This window comes from Diceros bicornis, chromosome 17, assembly GCF_020826845.1.
Source record: "Diceros bicornis minor isolate mBicDic1 chromosome 17, mDicBic1.mat.cur, whole genome shotgun sequence".
In the NCBI taxonomy this organism is placed as follows: Eukaryota; Metazoa; Chordata; class Mammalia; order Perissodactyla; family Rhinocerotidae; genus Diceros; species Diceros bicornis.
In genome coordinates, this window is record NC_080756.1 from 21,341,411 (window position 1) to 21,361,969 (window position 20,559).

Genomic DNA, 20,559 nt, shown 5'->3' on the forward strand with positions numbered 1-20,559 from the left:
TCTAGGCAAAAATCACCTGAATTCTCACATAAGGTGAAGCACTATCAAAGACCAAAGTTGTTGCTGCTAATGCTGCTTTTGTTGTTACTTTACATGCTTTTATCAAGACAGGTGTAAGAAAATCACATTGAAATCATGCACAGTAGCTGCCCTCCTCTGCTCATGATCCAAGCTGGAAGGCAAATTAGAAGTATAGAGTTATTTTGGAGTGGAGCCTGTCTCCACTTTGCTGTTACCGTGGGTGCTTTCACTCAGAAAGGAGGGCAGGTAATTCCTGCAATAGGCAGAGCTTCAAGACCGCAGAGATGACAAGGGGGAGAAAGAGTGGTTGGGACTCAGTGTAGACCCCTGGGCCTGCCCTGAAGAGCGTTACTAGGATGGATGTGTATCCTAGAACACCCCAGAATCTCTAGGAAAGTCAGCAGGAGGAATGCCTGAAAAGGTTTCATGCCAGGGAATGCTTGAATGGGTATCCTGGCTGTAGCAGCAGACAGGAGAGAGGACTCTGCTCAGTACTACACATTCTGGACCATACTCCCACACAGTATAGGAAACAAGTTTGGCAATCCATCCTGTAGGACACTGAGAGTTTGACTCAGAGATCCTACTTTCTGTTAGAGACAGCCACTGCTGCTAACCCCTGCCCCACAGGAGAAGGCTCCACCCACTAACTTTTTTCTGCTCATACTCAGAGGCCTGTCTAAAACAGGAATAGAACATTCAATCCTTTATATTCCTCCATCATACAGATATTTAGATTAACTTTCCGAATTTCATCCTGAGACACTGTCCTTACTCTTCATATCCCAAATTTCTCCTTCATGGCCAGATTGTGTTCACTTCCCTCAACTGTTTCTCCTAAGTTTTCAGGTCTGGGTTACAACCTTGCTCCATTTCCTAGAACACTGACTGCTTACCAGGACTCCCAGCTTTGGCCTTACACCCTAAAGTCTGACCTTGGGTCACCCACAGGACCTGTTTTGGTGGTTCAGTCAGTTTCCTGGTCCTGGCCATTCCCAGTAAGTCCAAAGCTCAGCCAAGAGGTAGTTCTAATTCCTTATTTATTAACTCTTCAGCCATAAACTCAGCCTCATAATTCTTCCCACATCCCAAACACACATTACCTGTATATCCTGTCCAATAATGCAATCTCTCTCCAGTTTGGCTGCAAGACTTTCATTTAGATTCAACTACTAAGAAGTAAGATGACCTGAAGAAAGTGGCTTCTAAGTCTTGTATCATGGTAGAATTTATAAAATCCCATCGATTTTACTGAATTCTACACTAATAAATTGAAATAGCCATAGGGCAGTTTCTTTTTTCAAAGCATATCAAATACTTTAGCTTTCGTTGTTTCTAATATTATGTCTTGGTCACACAAAGTATTGTTCGGATTTAACCTGTCTGCAGAGCAGCTATATTTAGGCAGCTGGTTGCTTTGATTCCTTGTCCTTGGCAGCCCAAGGCCTGGTGAGGGCAACAGCTCTTATATTCTATAGTCACAATCTGAAGTCAGATTTAGTTTTCAAGAAGTATTTTTAACAGTGAATTCTAGAAGGATCAATAGGGATCTCTTAAGTATGGACTTTGGAACGTCTGGATGACGCAATGACCTATAATCATTAATTCTAAACTCTTCTGAGTCTAGTGGGAGTTGAAAGTAGAGAGTGGCCAAAGGGGTATTTGCCTGGGTCCCCAAGCAGGAAAGGAATAGTTCTCAACCGACACTCTAAGGGCTGTATCTTCTCTCTGGTACTTCTCAGCTGAAATCACCTCCAGTTAAATTTGCTGTGTAAAATGATTTGTTGGTCAAATAAGTAAAAGACAAAAAAAAAAAAAAAATTAACCAGCACAGCTTTTTGCCTAAACCATCTATTCAAATCCATTTGGCTTACGGATCCATTTAGAGTCCTACACAGGGCCTTGTCACAGTTTTATTACTCACAGATTTGGGATTATTTAGGGAAGCATGTGTTTAAAGGTTATTATAGGCTTAAGTACGACTAGACTACTATAAAAATCAAAATTTCCATTTATTTATTTACAACGAGCTATTAGGTTTTCAGTCAAGCTAGACTGTTCTGGCATAGTATTTTCCCTACTGTTACTTATCAAATAAATAAGCAAAAAAAATACAGTTCAAGGATGTTTTAGAAAAATCAAGTTCACTTTTTTAGAGTATTTGCTTTCTTGTTTATCTATATGGATTTTAAAGTTTTTTGTTTTTAATTATTATTACAATTATAACATTCATTCACATATGTCTAAAAATTTATACATATATGAATGTGCATATTTAAGGGTTCCTTGGAAGCATCATGGCAAGAAACAATGAAGTGTTTGAAAGATTTATTTGAGTCTGTCCTCTGTCTCAATATACAAACAGTTTCTTTAGCATCTTCAGGTCCTTTTGACTATATGCAAGGGCCACTCAGTTCGAGTTCATGATTCTCCTGCTGTGTAGCTGAAGTCTATTACTGTTTTTACTCAACCATCCAGAACTTTTACTTGAGTGTGAATTTGTGGCTTCCATTGACTTTTCCTAAAGTCTATTACTAATAATGGTCAAAGACAAATATTTTACCTAATAAGAAGATCAAAGTGATTATTTGGGGGGTATTGGGAATAATGAATTAACACTTTCATGACCACATTTTCTAAATTGAGATAGTCATTTAACCCATTGTTTTCCCTCTGTTTGGATTAAATGAACACATTTCTGATACCTCTGTGTTCATTTTTTTATGGGCTGCTTATTTATTTTGTAACATCTGACATTGTATAGAGCCAGGAAGTTTTTCTTAATGTCAACTCACTCATGTGCCCCTAGTACCATATTATGCTGATTCTCCACTATCCTTTAGCTCTATTTTTCCCCTGGGAACGTGGCAAATACTTTCCCAGTGTTCTTCTCACAGCTGCCTTCACTTCCTTGTTCTTCACGCTGTAGATGAGAGGATTCAGCATGGGAGTAACCAAGCTGTACTGCACAGAGAAGATCAATTCCAGGGTGGATCCCGAGGTTGGCATGAGATAGCGGAGAAAACCTGAGCCATAGAAGCAGCTCACTGCAGTGAGGTGTGAGGAGCAGGTAGAGAAGGCCTTGCTTCTGCCTGTGGTGGAGCTGATGCTCAGGATGGTGGAGACAATGTTGGCATAGGATGAGATGATCGGGAGGAGGGTCCCAAGGCCATGCAGCAAGGTGGAGCAAAATAGGACTGTGAGGTTGATGGAGATATCAGAGCAGGACAGAGGGAAGAGAGAGGGCACCTCACAGCTGTAGTGGCTGATGGTATGGTTCTCACAGAAATCCAAATTGGCAGCTAGGAAGATGTTAATAAAAGCATTCAAAAAACCCAAGACCCATGAGCTCCACACAAGCTGCACACACAGCTGTTTCCTTATCATCTGTCCATAGAGCAGAGGGTGACAGATGGCAGCATAGCGGTCATAGGCCATCACTGAGAGCAGAAAGCCCTCAGTCCCTGCAGTGATAAACACAAAGAAGCCTTGTGCCAGGCAGCCCCCTACTGAGATGGTTTTTATCACAGATAGGAGGTCCTTCAGCATCTTGGGCATGGTGACTGAAGATAAACAAAGATCCAGGAAAGAGAGGTGACTCAGGAAGAAGTACATGGGTGTGTGGAGGTGGGAATCAGCCCTGATCACCAGCAGCATCATCAGATTCCCCATTATGGTCAGGAGGTAAATGTCCAGGAAGAGCACAAAGAGCACGGACTGGATGTGGGGGTCAGCAGACAGCCCGAGGAGGAGGAATTCAGTGATGCTGCTGTGGTTCCTCAAGGCCATTTACGTAGAATCCTCCCTAGAAATAATGTAAAAAGACATGGCAGCAAAGTTCTACTATCCCCCAATGATTTTCTCATTGCATTGATTCTCTTTTCCTATCACTCTTATTCAATAAACATTTTTTTTTTTTTTTTTTTTTTTTGTGAGGAGATCAGCCCTGAGCTAACATCCGCCAATCCTCCTCTTTTTTTGCTGAGGAAGACGGCCCTGGGCTAACATCGGTGCCTATCTTCCTCCACTTTATATGGGACGCCGCCACAGCATGGCTTACCAAGCAGTACTTCGGTGCGTGCCCGGGATCCGAACCAGCGAACCCCGGGCCGCCGCAGCAGAGCGCGCGCACTTAACTGCTTGCGCCACCGGGCCGGCCCCTCAATAAACATTTTTACTCTCTACTATGGCCTAGGTTTGTATGAGTCACTTGGAACATAAATATCATTAAGTTGTGGTTCTTGCTCTTAAAATGCTCCCATTCAATCAAATAATGTGGATATAAAGCCGAGAAATAATAGCACCATATGATTTACACAGTGGGTGCTGTAATTGTGATTTAGAGAGAGCTCAGCAGTGACATAACATTGAGGATATTTGAGCAAAATTTTTAAGAAAGCATATGATTGCTTTTGGAAAATGTTTATCAGAGACACATTTAGTTTGCATGAACAATGTGTTCAAATGCTCAGAACTGAGAAAAATCAAGCCATGCTTGGTAAAACATGGGTAGTTCTGAAAAGCTGATGTAAAGTGTGAGTGGGCATCATGGATTTATGGCTAAACATGTGGGCTCCTGCTTCAAACTAGGTTCAAATCCCAGCTCTACCACTAATTAGCTATATGACTTTGTATAAAATACATAAAGCCCTGTGCCTCATTTTCTTTATGTATAAATGCACATAATAACAGTACCACAGAGAGGTTTTAAGATTAAATATTAAATTATACATAAAGCTCTTCAAAATCACTTATTCCTAACTATTCAATAGAAATTTTGAGAGGTGTATATATATACTATATGTATTATATATAATGGAATACTATTTAGCCTTAAAATGTATATATATAAATGATTTATATACATATATTTATTTATATATAAACATATATAATGGAATATTATTTAGCCTTGAAAAAGCAGGAGATCCTGCCATTTGGCAAAATGGAAGAACCAGGAAGACATTAATGCTAAGTGAAATATGTCAGACACAGAAAGAAGAATACTGTATGCTCTAATTTATTTGTGGAATCTAAAAAGGTCAAATCAGAAGAAGCAGAAAGTAGAAGGGGTTTACCAGGGTCAGGGAGGTGGGGGAAATGGGGAGATGTTGGTCAAAGGATACAGGTTAGAATTATGTAGGATGAAAAACTCTTGCACTCCAATGGGCAGCATGATGAATATAGTTAATAATACTGGACTGTATACTGGAAAAGAAAATGATGAAGAAGAGATTGGTTTAACATTCGTGGTTGATGTCCCTGTCTGCCAATATAAGTGAAGAATTGAGCCAAAAAGGGAAGTAGAGACAGTTGGCAGGGCACAGAGATTGGGGTAGGGGTGGAGTGACAACAGAGGAGACGCCGGCAGCCCAAGACAGGGTGTTCTAAAGAAGTGCGAGTATCTGGTGCATGAAATGGACCCCTAGAAGGTACCTGGGCTTGAACAGGTATACCTCACAGACAGAAGATTAAACTCACACCAGTGTGTAAACACTCTTATGCTACTCTCTTTTCCTTCCCCAGCAACAGAGGATCTATGGCTTAGAAGTGGGAGAAGGAAAAGGTGTCTGAGAGACAGAGGAGGCTGCTTGTCTATATTTCAGGTGCTGAAGTGGGATGAGGAGTAGAAGAGTGGAAACCCTCCTGCCCACTGCAGTTCCCCAGAGGCACAGGTCAAACCTATGCTGGATTCAATGTACACTGAGTTTGAGATTAAAATATTTGAGTGCACAGACTTTTAATAACTGAAAGTGATTGGGAAGTTGTGAAATAATCCCAAGAGATCATTAAGGGATGGAAAAGGAACATTGGGTACAGCAAGGGGGAAAACAGAAATTAGAAAAAAAAAGTTTTGAGTTAAGACTTGTTTGATACACCGGTCACACAAATAAATATATGTATCTCCTACCCACTCCCTCCACACACATACACCATGCTTGTTTTGAAAACATTTGGTATTACTTTGCTTTTTATTTTATATCATTCTGCAACTTTTATTTTATTTTTAATCATATGCATGTATTATTTTGTAGGTTAAAGTGCAACTTTCATGGAAAAATTCATTATTGTTCTTATAGTATTATTTCTTGAGATTGAAAGTCCAGGCAAAAGTCACCGAAATTCTCACATAGGGTGAAGCACTATCAAAGATCAGTTATTGCTCCTAATGCTGCTGTTTTGTTATTACTTTATATGCCTTTATCAAGAGAGGTGTAAGAAAATCACACTGAAATCACTCATGGTAGCCGCCCTCCTCTGCTCACGATGCCAGTTATAAGGTAAGTTGCAAGTTTAGGCTTATTTTGGAGTGGAGCCTGTCTCCACTTTGCTGTTACTGTGGGTGCTTTCACTCAGAAAGGAGGGCAGGTAATTCCTGCAGTACGTGCAGCTGCAAGACTGCAGAGATGACAAGAGAGAGAGAAAGTGGTTGTGACTCAGTGTAGACCCCTGGACTTTCTTTGAAGAGCATTACTAGGATGGACATGTATCCCAGAACAGGCCAGCATCTCTAAAAAGTAAGCAAAAACAAAAAAAAAGTAATACTTGAAAGGTTTCATGCCAGGGAATACTTGAATGGTATCCTGGCTGTAGCAGCAGCCAGGAGAGAGGACTCTGCCTGGTACTACACATTCTGGACCATGCTCCCAGACAGTATAGGAAACAAGTTTGGGAATTCATCCTGTAAGACAGTGAGAGTTTGACTCAGAGCTCCCAGTTTCTGTGAGAAGCAGCCACTGCTGCTAATCCCTGCCCAACAGGAGAAGGCTCTACCCACTAACTTTTCTCTGCTCGTACTCAGAGGCCTGTCTAAAACAGGAATAGAACATTCAATCCTTTATACGTATTCCTCTGTCATACAGATATTTAGATTAACTTTCTGACTTTTATCCTGAGACGTTGTCCTCAGTCTTCATATCCCAAATTTCTCTTTCATGGCCAGATGATGCTCATGTCCCTCAACTCTGTTTCTCATAAGTCTTCAGGTCTGGGTTACAACATAGTTCTATTTCCTAGAACACTGACTGCTTACCCTGACTTCCAACTTTGGACTTACGTCCTAAAGTCTCACTTTGGGTCACTCATAGGACCCATTATAGTGGCTCATTCAATTTCCTGGTTCTGGCCATTCCCAGTAAGTCCAAATTCCAGCAAAGGGGTAGTTCTAATTCCTTACTTATTAACCCTTTAGCCATAAAGTCAGCCTCAAAATTCTCCCCATATCTCAAACACAAATTACCTGTATATCCTGTCCAGTAAGGCAATCTGATCTCCAATTTGGCTGCAAGACTTTCATTTAGATTCATCTAATGAGAAGGAAGATGACCTGGAGAAAGTGGCTTCTAAGTCATTCAGCATGGTAGAATTTATAAAATCCTATCAATGATTAAATGTTTTACTGAATTCTACACTAATATATTTAAATAGGCAGAGTGCAGTTCCTTTTTTCAAAGGGTCTCAAATAGTTTAGTTTTCCTTTTTTCTAACATCACGTCTGAGTCACACATAGTATTGTTTGGGTTTAACCAGTCCACAGAGCAGTTATGTTTAGCCAGCTGATTGGTTTTATTCCTCGTGCTTGGCAGCCCAGGGTATATCGAGGGCAACAGTTTTTATATTCTATAGTCACAACTTGAAGTTGGCCTTAGTTGTCAAGAACTTTAACAACACTGACTTTTTTGAGGACAAGTGGGGATCTCTTATGGGTGTGATCTTTGTACTGTCTGGGTGATGCAATGACCTATAATTATTATTTTTGAACTCTTCTGAGTCTAGCGGGAGTTGAAAGTAGAGAGAGTAGCCAAAGGGGCATTTGCCTGGCTCCCCAAGCAGGAAAGGAATAGTTTTCAATTTTCACTCTAAGGGCTGTGTCTTCTCTGTGGGACTTAGGTGAAAACACCTCCAGTGAAATTTCCTGTGTAAAAGTGATTTTTTGATCAAAGAAGTAAAATGAAAAAAATATGTTAACCCAAACAGTCTTCTGCCTAAACTGTCTAATCAAATCTATTTGCTTCGATGGATCCAATTAGATTCCTCCACAAGGCCCTGTTATAATTTGTGTGCTCCCAGCTTTGGGTGCATTTAGGGAAGCGTTTGTTTGGTAAGTTTGTTATAGTCATATGTAGAAATAGACTGTTTTACAAATAAAAATTTCTATTTATTTATTACAATGAGCTATAAGGTTTTCAGTCAAACTCGACTTTTCTGGCATAATATTTTTTGCCCACTGTCACTTGACAATTAAAAAAGTAAACAATAGTAATACAATTAAAAGATGTTTGGAATAGTCAAGTCCACTTTTCTAGATATTTTCTTTCTTTTTTAAGTATATGGAATTGTGAAGTATTTGATTTCTATTTATTTTTCTGATTATAATAGTAATTTATTCATCTAACTAAGGATTTATACATGCACATAGGTGTATATTTAAGGGTTTCCTGAAAGTCTGATATAACTATTTGTCCTTTAAGAAAATTATATGAATGCATCTTTGATTATATGTAGATATGTGTGTGTCCAAAAGAGAAAAATGTATATTCAAAGAGTTATGGTATCTTTGGTATAGTAAACCGTGATGAATGACATTTATTATGCATTTCTTTGCAGTTATTTCCTTAGACAAAAGATTGGTTAATTGAGCTACACTAAAATTAAAATTAAGAATTTCTGTTAATTGAATGACAACATTAAGAAAGTGAAAATAAACCACCAATTGAGAGAATATAAATACAGTACATGTATGTGATAAGGAGATGTATATAGCATATAAAAAGATCTCCTTCAAATAAATAATAAAGTGTCAAACAGCCAATTTAAAATTAGGCAAAAGAGTTAAACTGTCCTTTCACAAAAGAGGATTTCAAAATAATCAATAAACAAAATAACATATACTGAACATTGCTAAGGAGATGCAGTTTAAATCACAATGAGATATTGTTACATATGCCCCATACTCTATCATTTGCCCATTTAAAAATTATTACTTAAACTGTACACACATATTTTATACTCTTTTATAAGGAAAATATTTAACAATAATAAAAACAAAAATAAATTACTAATATTTCAACAATAAAAAAGAAAAATAGTTAGAAAACTACAGTTAAATAAAAAACATCAGCTTGAACTGGTCCCTTTAAAAGATTCCCCCTCAAGAGCTTGCCCTGCCTTTATTGTCGCCCAGCTTGGAGGAATATTCTTCAGATATGATAGGGGGAGTGATGTTCCCAGTATATCAATGCTCAGACATGACCATAAATTCACTCTTCCTATAAATTAGTACTCAGGTATGTGCTGAGGTTATTACCAGTTACTTGCACTTGACAGTGCAGCTGACAAGTAACCAGATTCTCTGAGCATCTGAGAACCATATGGAATCCTTAACCTGGTCAGGAAGTATGGTCAACAGTGTGGGAGCATTAAAGCTCAAGAGAGTAGCCCCGGCATCATGGAGAGGTCTGCTGAGCGTTGGGATCTGAAGGGCTTCCTTTCCGCTATAACACTCTCTTACACTTTTCTCTTTCCCTTGTAGGGTATTTGCCTGAGTCTTTAGTATCTTTCTGTCAATCACTGTCATTCATATAATACCAGAACACTGACTATAACAAGCACACATGTAGTGTGATATCAACAGGTCACTCCTGACCCCAGGCTCTCTTTCAATCTAAGGAAACATGGCCCCTGGAGTTGTAACTTGTGCCCCAACTTAGGTCCAGGAATGCAAGACAGAAATATTCCATTATTCATAGAGGACATATTCTGTTGTTCATGGAGGGTTACAATGCTTATTGAGTTTTTTGTTTGCTTTGTTTGATTTTTGAGAGCAGCTGAGAATAGACTTCACTTGGGAGAGGTCAAGGACAAGGAGAGTAAGAAAAGCCATGATCATGACCAACTGGAATGAGGTGAGTGTGTTAAAGAAGCTTCAGAAAGTTTGAGTTAGCATTCTCAATTCTCATTCTGGAATTCTTACTTACCTTGTGGCCCTTGGCACTTAATGACAATGAATCAAATAATTGTGAAATTGGGAGTCAAGTAATTAGAAGCAACATGAAAACAAATTTATAATTTTATAAGTAGATAAGAAATACCATAGGAGACTTAAAACAACGGCCTTAGAACCAGAGAAACAGAACAGCCTCTAAACATTCACCGATTGCCTGACAGCTGAAAGGAGACAGACAAAGTATACTCAGGACCACCATAAATGAGACCAGAACTGAATTTTTAGTCTAGAGTAAATAACCCTCACAAAAAGACAAAGCACCCTGACCCCAGTACAGATGAGATCAGGGTAGTACAAAAGGAATTGAGAAGAGGAAACTTTTCTTAGCAGAGAAAGAAGAGAGAAAATTTTCTAGAGTGGCAGAGTCTTCTTGTATTTCTCTCACTGGGGGACTGGCCACCCACAGATACAGACAACAGATGTGCCCTCTCAGTGTGTGTGTATATGTGTGTCTGTACGTGCTTGTAATAAGCTGATATTTATATCAATAAATAGAATCCATTGAAATTTATTTCACATTTCTCCTAAGACATAGGTTAAGAATATGGATTCTATATTTAGATATAACTGGATTTATATTCCATTTCCGTTATTTATTTTGTGTCCATGGGCAAGGTTATTTACTCTAACTTAACCTCATTTTTGCCATCCATTTGCAAAGGATGATCATGCTTACTTTATATATATTGTTGTCTGCCTTAAAGGAGATAGTGAACACAATGTATTTCATCTAGGCCTGGAACAAACTAGGGGTTCCAAGAATGTCTGATATGATTACTTACCCACCCATAAAAACATTGTTTTTTAGTCTTAAGATAATTGGATAACTCCAAAGATAAAGCAAATCATTTATATACATAAAAATTGAACAATTATGTTTAGCATAAAAAACATCAGTTCTTAGAGGGAAGTTTGGGGTGATAAACGCCTACATTAAGAAACAAGAAAGATCTCAAACAAACAATATAAGTTTACATCTCAAGGAACTAGAAAAAGAAGAACAAACAAATCCCAAAGTTAGTAGAAGGAAGTAAATAACAAAGATCAGAGGAGAAATAAATGAAATAGGGATGAAAAAGACAATAGAAAAGATCAAAGAAACTAAGACCTGGTTTTTTGAAAAGATAAAGACATCTTAACCAGACTCACCATGAAAATAAGAGAGAGGACTAAAATAAATAAAATCAGATAGGAAAGAGGAGACGTTACAACTGATACACAAAATACAAAGAACCATAAGAGACAACTGTGAACAATTATAGGCCAACAAATTGGACAACCTGGAAGACTATGGATAAATTCCTAGAAACATACAACCTACCAAAACTGAATCACGAAGAAATAGAAAATCTGCACAGACCAATCACTAGTAAGGAGACTGAATCAGTAATCAAAAACTTAGCAACAAATAAAGCCCTAGGACCAGATGGCTTCACTGGAAAATTCTACCAAACATTTAGAGAAGAATTAATGCCAGTCTTTCTCAAACTCTTCCAAAAAACAGAAGAGGTTTTTACGAGGGCAGCAATATCTCGATACCAAAGCCAGTAAGGGCACTGCAAGAAAAGAAAATTACAGGCCAATATCTATGATAAACATATATGCAAAAATCCTTAGCAAAATATTAGCAAACCAAATTCAACAGCACATTAAAAGGATCATATGACATGATCAAATGATATTTATTCCGGGGATGCAGGATTGGTTTAACATCCACAAATCAATCAATGTAATATACCACACTAACAAAATGAAGGATAAAAATCATATGATCATCTCAATGGATGCAGAAAAGGCATTTGACAAAATTCAACATCCATTCATGATAAAAACTCTCAACAAAGTGAGTAAGGAGGGAATGTACCTCAACATAATAAAGGCCATATATCACAAGCCACAGCTAACATCATACTCAATAGTGAAAACCTGAAAACTTTTCCTCTAAGATAAGGAGCAAGGCGAGGATGCTCACACTGGCCGCTTTTATTCAACATAGTATTGGAAGTCCTAGCCAGAGCAGTTAGGCAAGAAAAAGAAATAAAAGACATCCAAATTGTAAAGGAAGAAGTAAAACTGCTACTATTTGCAGAGCACATGATCTTATATATAGAAAACCCTACAGACACCACATAAAAATTGTTAGAACTAATAAACAAATTCAGTAAAGTTGCAGCATACAAAATCAGTGTACAAAAATCAGTCACTTTGCTAAACACTAATAAAAATTGTCTGAAAGAGAAATTAAAAATAATCTTATTTACAATTGGATCAAAAAGAATAAGATACCTAGGAATAAATTTAACCAAGGAAGTCAAAGACCTGTACACTAAAAACTATAAGACGTTGAGGAAAGAAATAGGAGACACAAATAAATGGAAATTTATTCTGTGCTCATGGGTTGGAAGAATTAATAGTGTTAAAATGTCTGTACTACTCAAAGTCATCTAGAGATTCAATGTAATTCCTATCAAAATTCTACTGGCATTTTTCACAAAAATGGAACAAATAATCCTAAAATTTGTATGGAACTACAAAAGACCCTGAATCGCCAAAGCAATCTTGAAAAAGAAAAACAAAGTTGGAGACATCACACTTCCTAATTTCAAACTATATTGCAAACCTATAGTAATCAAAACAATATGATATTGGCATAAAAACTGACACATAGATCAAGAGAATAGAAGAGAGATCCCAGAATATATAGTCAATATAGTCAATAAATTTACAACAAAAAAGCTAAGAATATACAGTGGAGAAAGGACAGTTTCATCAATAAATGGTGTTGGGAAAACTGGACAGCCATATGCAAAAGAATAAAACTGGATCACAATTTTATACCATACATAAAAATCAGCTCAAAATGCATTAAAGACTTGAACATAAGACTGAAACCATAAAAATTCTGGAAGAAAACATAGGAAGTAACCTCTTTGACATTGATCTTGGCATGATTTTTACTTTGACACCAAAAGCAAAGGCAACAAGAGCAAAACAAACAAGTGGGACTATATCAAACTAAAAAGCTTCTGTATGGCAAAGAAAACCATCCACAAAACGAAAAAGCAACCCATGGAATGTGAAAAAATACTTTCAAATCATATATCTGATAAGGGGTTAGTATGCAAGATATATAAAGAACTCATACACCTCAATGAAAAAAAAAACAAGCAATCCAATTAGCAAATGCGCAGAGGATCTAAACTGACGTTTTTCAAAGACATAAAGAGGGCCAAGAACATGAAAAGGTGCTCAGCATCACTAATCATCAGGGAAATGCAAATCAATGAGATAATCACCACTTACCTGTTAGAATGGCTATTATCAAAGAGACAAGGAATACCAAGAGTTGGCAAGATGTTGAGAAAAGGGAATTCTTGTGCACTGTTTGTGAGAATGTAAATTGGCATAGCCATTGTGGAAACCCGTATGAAGGTTCCTCAAAAAATTAAAACAGAACTAGTATATGATGCAGCAATTCTATATCCGGGTATTTATCTAAAGGAAACAAATTCAGTATCTTTAAAGATATATGCACTACCATGTTCATTGCAGCATTATTCACAGTAGCCAAGACATGGAAACAACCTAAGTGTTCATCAATGGATGAATGAATAAAGAAAATGTGGTATATATATATACAGTAGAATATTATTCAGCCAAAAAAAGGTGGAAATCCTGCCATTTGTGACAACGTGGATGGACCTTGAGGGCATTATGCTAAGTGAAATAAGTCAGACAGAGAATGCAAATACTGTACATTCTCACTTTTGTGTCGAATCTAAAAAAGAAACTGAACTCCTAGATATAGAAAACAAATTGGTGGCTGCCAGAGGCAGGGGTGGATGGTGGGCCAAATGGGTTTAGATGGTCAAAAGATAAAAACCTCCAGTTATAAAATAAACAAGCCCTGGGTATGTAATGTACAACATGGTGACTGTAGTTAACAATACTGTATTGTGTATTTGAAAGTTGCTAAGAGATTAGATCTTAAAAGTTCTCATCACAAGAAAAATAAATTTATAACTATGTGAGGTGATGGATGTTAACTAAACTTATTGTATCATTTTACAATATATACATATATTAAATATATCATTACACTGTACACCTAAAATGAATACAATGTTACATGCCTATTATATCTTAGTTTTTGAAAAGGAAGTGACACTTTCTTCTTCTAAATATATATTTTTTAAAATTTAACAATTCCATTTAACAGAAAAAACATCCTAAAGCACAAAGTCATTCTAATAAAATGAAAATTGGCATTTACCAAGACAGATCAGGTTTAGTGTATTTATCATGTCATTCAAATTGGTAAGAAAATCATTAACTACGCTGTATTGAGGTGGGTTAATAAATGAAGAAAATATTCCAGAAGAACAAATATAATTAGTAAACATACATAAACAATGTTTCATTTTCACTGATAGCCAAATAAATATAAATTTATAAAAACTCGTATAATTTCTTGCTTTTCAAACTAGTACAATATTTTTTTTTGAAAGCAATGGTATAAATGCAGGGAAGAAACAGACATTTGCTTTATTTGTGGCATCAGAGTAAACTGATCAACAATTTTGGAAAGCAATCTATCAATGTGTGACAAAAGACCCATCAATATTCTTACCCATAAACCCAGTAATTACAGTTCAGGAATGATTCTAAATATCAAAGCAATGTTCTGTACAAAGTAGTTTAATACAACATTATTTATAAGGGTGAAAGTCTATCAAATTCTATTCTATAAACAATATGAGGAAGTTAAATATAAAAGTTCAACAATTAAACATGCCTAATAGCTATAAACTTCAAACAAAGCTCAGCAAACTTTGGGGAAGATGCTCAATAGAACTTTAAAATAACTAAAACAAATGTTTGCAATGCACTTACATTAACATGGAAAAATTCTCATGATATAATATTCAGTAGGTAAATCTGGATGTAATATGGTGCATATTGTATGATTGTTCCTAGGCATAAAAATGCAGAATACTATAGAACATGTTGATTTGGACTTGTTCTGCTTTATATACAGTGAATAATAAAAGAAATGCAACTTCAAATACTTCGATGTGTACATTCTAAGTCCACTGGCAACAGAGTAACATCTCACTATACAGAAATGAATATATGGTAGGCGCTCTGATTGACAAGCTTCTAGACCAAAAATATAATCAAAGTAAATAAAAACAGCTTAAGGGTAACAAAGTTTCTAAAAACACATTTAATATATCATATAACAATGTCTGCTTGCTGATAAGCACTTTTTAGAATATAATCTATAGGAGAAAATGCCTTTGGAGCAATTGGTTAATAGTTCTTGAAATTATACAACTACACAAAGGAGAAATATCGTAACAAGATATTAAAGGGAATGAAATGTGTCTATGCAAAACTTGTGTTATGATTGAAAGAATGTATCATGATAGAAATTTGTTATTAGAAAAGAGGAAATTTAATGTTTCCTTTTGAGTAAATTGTTATTGATAAAGTGGGCAGCTAGTGAGATGTTGGGAAAGTTCTGCAGAGAGTAGAGAACAGAGCTGGATGAAAAGGACCTGGGTGCACAAAAAGAAGGTAGAGAACATCTATTTTGTTCAGTTTTTAAATTCTGCCCAGAACTCGCGCTGTTTTCTCATACTTTAAAAAGCTACTGTAGATCCCTTTTATCTTAGGTCTCGTCTCTGAGCTTTATGGCGGAGTTCTGAGGAGAAAGACTTCCCGTCAGCTGCAGAACCAGGCAGACACTGGTCCAGTGATCATCTTGAATGAAACCATAGCTCAGAGAAGCCAGCGGTTCTACATTGTACCAGTAAATCTGGTTTTTCTTGTTCCATCTTTCCAAGAGTGTTCCCCCTCTTCAGGGATGTGTGCCCCAGGTACAGCCTGGAAAAAGGAATGAGTAGGACTCCTCTACAGCTTGAGAGGTGGAATTCTCGACGGGTCAATGCTGGCAAGAAACAGCAGTGTCTGACCTGTTGTCCTAATATGGGAACTCATTTTCTTCAGAACCTTTGGCTCCTTTTGTCTATATCCAGGGCCACTCCAGTTGCTGTTCATTATTCTCCTCCTCTGTGATCTCCAGCTCTATGATTTTTTTTTTACCCCATGATCCATATATTATCTTAATACTGAACTTATAGCTTTCAGTGCCTTTCCCTAAATTCAATTAAAAATAATGATTCAATAAATTTTTTACCTGGTAAGAAGACTAAAGTGATGATTTGAGGAGTACTGGGAATAATGAATCAATACTTTCATGACCAAACTATCTGGGCTGAAATAGTTATTTAACCCATTGTTTTCCATCTATTTGGACTAAATTAACACCTCTCTAATACCTATGTGTTCATTTGTTACACACTCTTAATTTACCTCCTAGCATCTGACATTGTGTAGACCTTGGAAGTTTTTCTTAATGTCAACTAGAACAATGTCTGGCTTCATATCATATTATCCAATTTTCTGTTGCCTTCTAATTTTATATTTTCACCTGGAATATTGCAAATACTTTCCCAGTGTTCTTCTCACAGCTGCCTTCACTTCCTTGTTTTTCAGACTGTAGATGAGAGGATTCAGCATGGGAGTGACCACACCATACTGCACAGAGAAGATCAATTCCAGGGAGGATCCTGAGGTTGGCATGAGATAGCGGAGAAAACCTGAGCCATAGAAGCAGCTCACTGCAGTGAGGTGTGAGGAGCAGGTGGAGAAGGCCTTGCTTCTGCCTGAGGTGGAGCTGATGCTCAGGATGGTGGAGACAATGTGGGCATAGGATGAGATAATTGGGAGGAAGGTCCCAAGCCCATGCAGCAGGCTGGACCAAAATAGGACTATGAGGTTGGTGGAGACATCAGAGCAGGACAGAGGGAAGAGAGAGGGCACCTCACAGCTATAGTGGCTGATGGTACGGTTCTCACAGAAGTCCAAGTTGGCAGCTAGGAGGATGTTGATAAGTGTATTCAAAAAACTCAAGCCCCATGAGCCCCACACAAGCTGCACACACAGTTGTTTTCTCATCATTTGTCCATAGAGCAGAGGGTGGCAGATGGCAACATAACGGTCATAGGCCATCACTGAGAGCAGGCAGACTTCAGTCCCTGCAGTGATAAGCACAAAGAAGCCTTGTGCCAGGCAGCCCCTTACGGAGATGGTTTTTATCACAGATAGGAGGTCCTTCAGCATCTTGGGCACGGTGACTGAAGATAAACAAGGATCCAGGAAAGAGAGGTGACTCAAGAAGAAGTACATGGGTGTGTGGAGGTGAGAATCAGCCCTGATCACCAGCAGCATCGTCAGGTTCCCCATTGTTGTCAGGAGGTAAATGTCCAGGAAGAGCACAAAGAGCACAGACTGGATGTGGGGATCAGTAGACAGCCCGAGGAGGAGGAATTCAGTGATGGTGCTGTGGTTTCCCTGGGCCATTTACATAGGTGATCCCTAAAAATTATATTAAAAAATCATGGCAGTGAAGTTTCTTCCATCCTCCAATCATTTTCACATTGCATTGATTCTCTTTTATTATCACTATTAATCAGCAATTGAATTTTTAGCTTCTACACTAGGCCACTTATTATGTCAGTCTCTTTAAATATAATGGAAAACAAGGCATGGTCTCTGTCATTTTAAAGGTCACACCTCAATGAGATACATACACGAAGATAGGCAATTAGAAACCATTGTGAAATGGGAGTTCTAAAGATGGTTTTTGGAAGAGTCAGTAATGAGTTAATATTAAGGTACTTGAGCAAAGATTTTAAGAAAATGTAAGCTGTCTCTAGAGAGACATGTAGATTGAGAGAACAGCGCACTCAAAGATAAAGAGTTAGGAAATGGGTTAGTTCTTTTTAGCTGGACCCTAGAGTGTGAATTAGCAGCACAGTGTAGTCACTCACAGGTAGGCATCAGTCGAGGTTCAAATCCCAGATCCACCATTAATTAGCTGTGGGAACTTGTTCAAGTGGCTTCACTGTTCTGTACCTCAGTTTTCTTGTCTGTAAAATGAGGTAATAATAGCATCAATCTCATAAGGTTTTTGCAAGGAAAAAATATATATTTAGAAAAATGCCTACATAAAAAGCTCAATTATTATTGCTATTTTCATCACTATTATTACTTTAGGTTACAATTGTAGGCAGAAGTCAGGTAATAAATAAATCCCTTGCAGGGTAGTGCACTATCAGGAGCTAAAGTTTTTGCTGCGACAATTACTGCACTTGTTCCTAAAGGAAGTGTAAGAAAATCATGTAGAGATCGCTAAGGTAGCTGAAGACAGGCATTTTAAAATCACCTTGGAGAGGTTCCCTTCCAAAGTTAAACCATTTTACAATCTCTGAGGGCAATTTCATTCAGAAGGGGAGGGCATGTGACTGTTCTGGAAAGGAAGAGCAGCCATAAATGAGACAGGAAGTATTTATTAGGGACTCCAGGTGTACCTTTGGCATTTGCCCTTACATTATTGTCTGGGATGGATGCGTATCTCAGTTGGGCAGAGAAGTCTGGGCAAAGAAGGAAGCAAAGTATGTGAATGGAAATCATGCCCGTGCCTAGAGGAGCAGCCAGGATAGAAAACTCTCTGCAAAACAATATACTAGGGACAACTCCCCCAGACAGAGTAGAACAGGGAGAGTGTAAGAGGAGAAGATCAGGGACTCATCTGTTCAGTCCTGTGACAGCTTGTGCTTGACCCTATCTTCAGTTGAAATTCTCGGTTGCTGCGACCCCTGCCCTAAACGAAGTACAGCTCACCTTTCTTTCGCCGGTCTAGAGAGGCTGCTTAAAACGTTCAGTCCTGTATATACCTTAGCTGTGTACTTCTCTGATCTTGATCCTTAACACCGTCTCAGAGTCCAAATTCCAAGTCTCTTTCTCATGCCCAGATTATGTTCCTGTCCATAGATTCTACTTTTTCTAAAACTCTATATCTAGTTTATACCATCAGGGAGTCTAGTTAAACGATGTTACCCATAGTTTCCAACTCTGGCCGAACAGCCTAGAGCCTGTCATTTAGGGAACTTCCAAGATTCATCATGGTGCCCCAGCTTGATTCCTGGTTTTGACTAATCCTGAGTTGCTTGGTACCTGATAATGCAAGGGCTGGCCCAGACTTAATTGCTCAACAGTGGTGACTTCTGAGCCCTTACTTATCAATTCTTGATCCACAATTTCAGCTTCAAAGCCCTTCCCATAACCCAAATCCTGATTACCTGTGAATTCTTTCCACAAGACAATCTGAGGCCTAAAAAGACCGCAGGAGTGTGATTTAAACCCAGCTTCTAAGAAGATGAATGAACGGAAGAAGGTGGTTTTCTGCATCCTGAAACATGACTAAGTTCATATAATCCTATTGATAATTAAATGTATTTACCAGATTCTGCACTAACAATATGAAATAGCCACAGAACAGTTGCCTCTTTCCAATGATCTCAAATGTCTTCATCCAGGCATCTCTTCACTTGGATTTCTACATGATTCTTTAAAACATGTTTCAGCCACTCATAAGATTATCTGATCTAACCTATCCTCAGAACAGCTGTGTTTAGACAGAGCATTAACTCCCTGGGTTAGAAATTCAGGGGAATGACAACTTTGCTGCTCCCAGTAGTCACAATTTGAAGTCAATCTTGTACTCAAGAACTTTAGCAACTGCACTCAAGAATATTAACAAGTTTAAATTCATGGGACCTGCTTAAATGCGGCCTTTGATACTGCTAGGCTGATGTAATGACCATGAAGCATTATACATGAAACTTTGTTAGTCTAGAGGGTGTTGATTGGAGATAGATTTGACCAAGAGTATTTGACCGGTCCTCACGAAGCAATGGGAATTTACCCAACTCACTAAGTTGATTATCAAATGAGTAAAGAAAAAAAATCAGTGAACTCAATCACTTTTCTAAACAAGTTGACTCCCTGTGTGTGACACATTTGTGTAGATTCAGCTTACATAATGGCTCTGTTAAAGTTTGAGTGCTCACAGATTGAGATGTCACTTGGAGAATCATTTGCTTAAGTTTTCACGGTCTTGACATAAAATAAATTTCCATTTACTTATTAAAATGAGTTATAAGATTATCAATAAAATTAGCTTTAGGAAAAAAAGTAATCCTTAATATTTATTAGGAAAGCACACAGATGAAATTCCGAGAAGACTGGAAAACTCAAGTCCACTTGTCTAGACTAGAGTGGTCCAACAGAAGTTTCTGTGATGATAGAAATGTTCTATATATGCACTGTCCAATAAAAGAGTCACTAGGTACATGTGGTTATTGACCCCTTGAAGTGTGACCAGTGAGACTGAGGAACTGAATTTTTAGTTTTACTTAATTTTAATTAATTAAAAATTAAATTTAAATAGTCTCATGTAATTAGTGGTTACCACATTGAACAGCTCAGTTCTAGACCATTGTTTCTCTGTAGAAAATCTATGCAAAAAATAATATTTTCATTATTTCTCTGATTATAAAAGTCGTGTATATGAAATCTAAGAATATTGTATATGACTCATGTATATGCATGTTTGTATATGT

General features: G+C 37.7%; 2 protein-coding genes across 2 annotated transcripts; both read right to left on the reverse strand.

The window, feature by feature from the left end:
• Window positions 1–2,853: 2,853 nt before the first annotated feature.
• LOC131415740 (olfactory receptor 8S1-like) lies at window positions 2,854–3,810 on the reverse strand. The gene has a single exon (XM_058557560.1). It carries the CDS (start codon window positions 3,808–3,810, stop codon window positions 2,854–2,856), a length of 957 nt encoding a protein of 318 aa, XP_058413543.1.
• A 12,709-nt stretch (window positions 3,811–16,519) lies between these two features.
• LOC131415741 (olfactory receptor 8S1-like) lies at window positions 16,520–17,455 on the reverse strand. Its single transcript, XM_058557561.1, has one exon. The coding sequence runs from the start codon at window positions 17,453–17,455 to the stop codon at window positions 16,520–16,522; it is 936 nt and encodes a 311-aa protein (XP_058413544.1).
• Window positions 17,456–20,559: the final 3,104 nt, after the last annotated feature.

Bases quoted from the DNA above. Each gene is read 5' to 3' on its own strand.
- LOC131415741 (XM_058557561.1), bottom strand. From the start codon at position 17,455: ATGGCCCAGGGAAACCACAGCACCATCACTGAATTCCTCCTCCTCGGG.
- LOC131415740 (XM_058557560.1), bottom strand. From the start codon at position 3,810: ATGGCCTTGAGGAACCACAGCAGCATCACTGAATTCCTCCTCCTCGGG.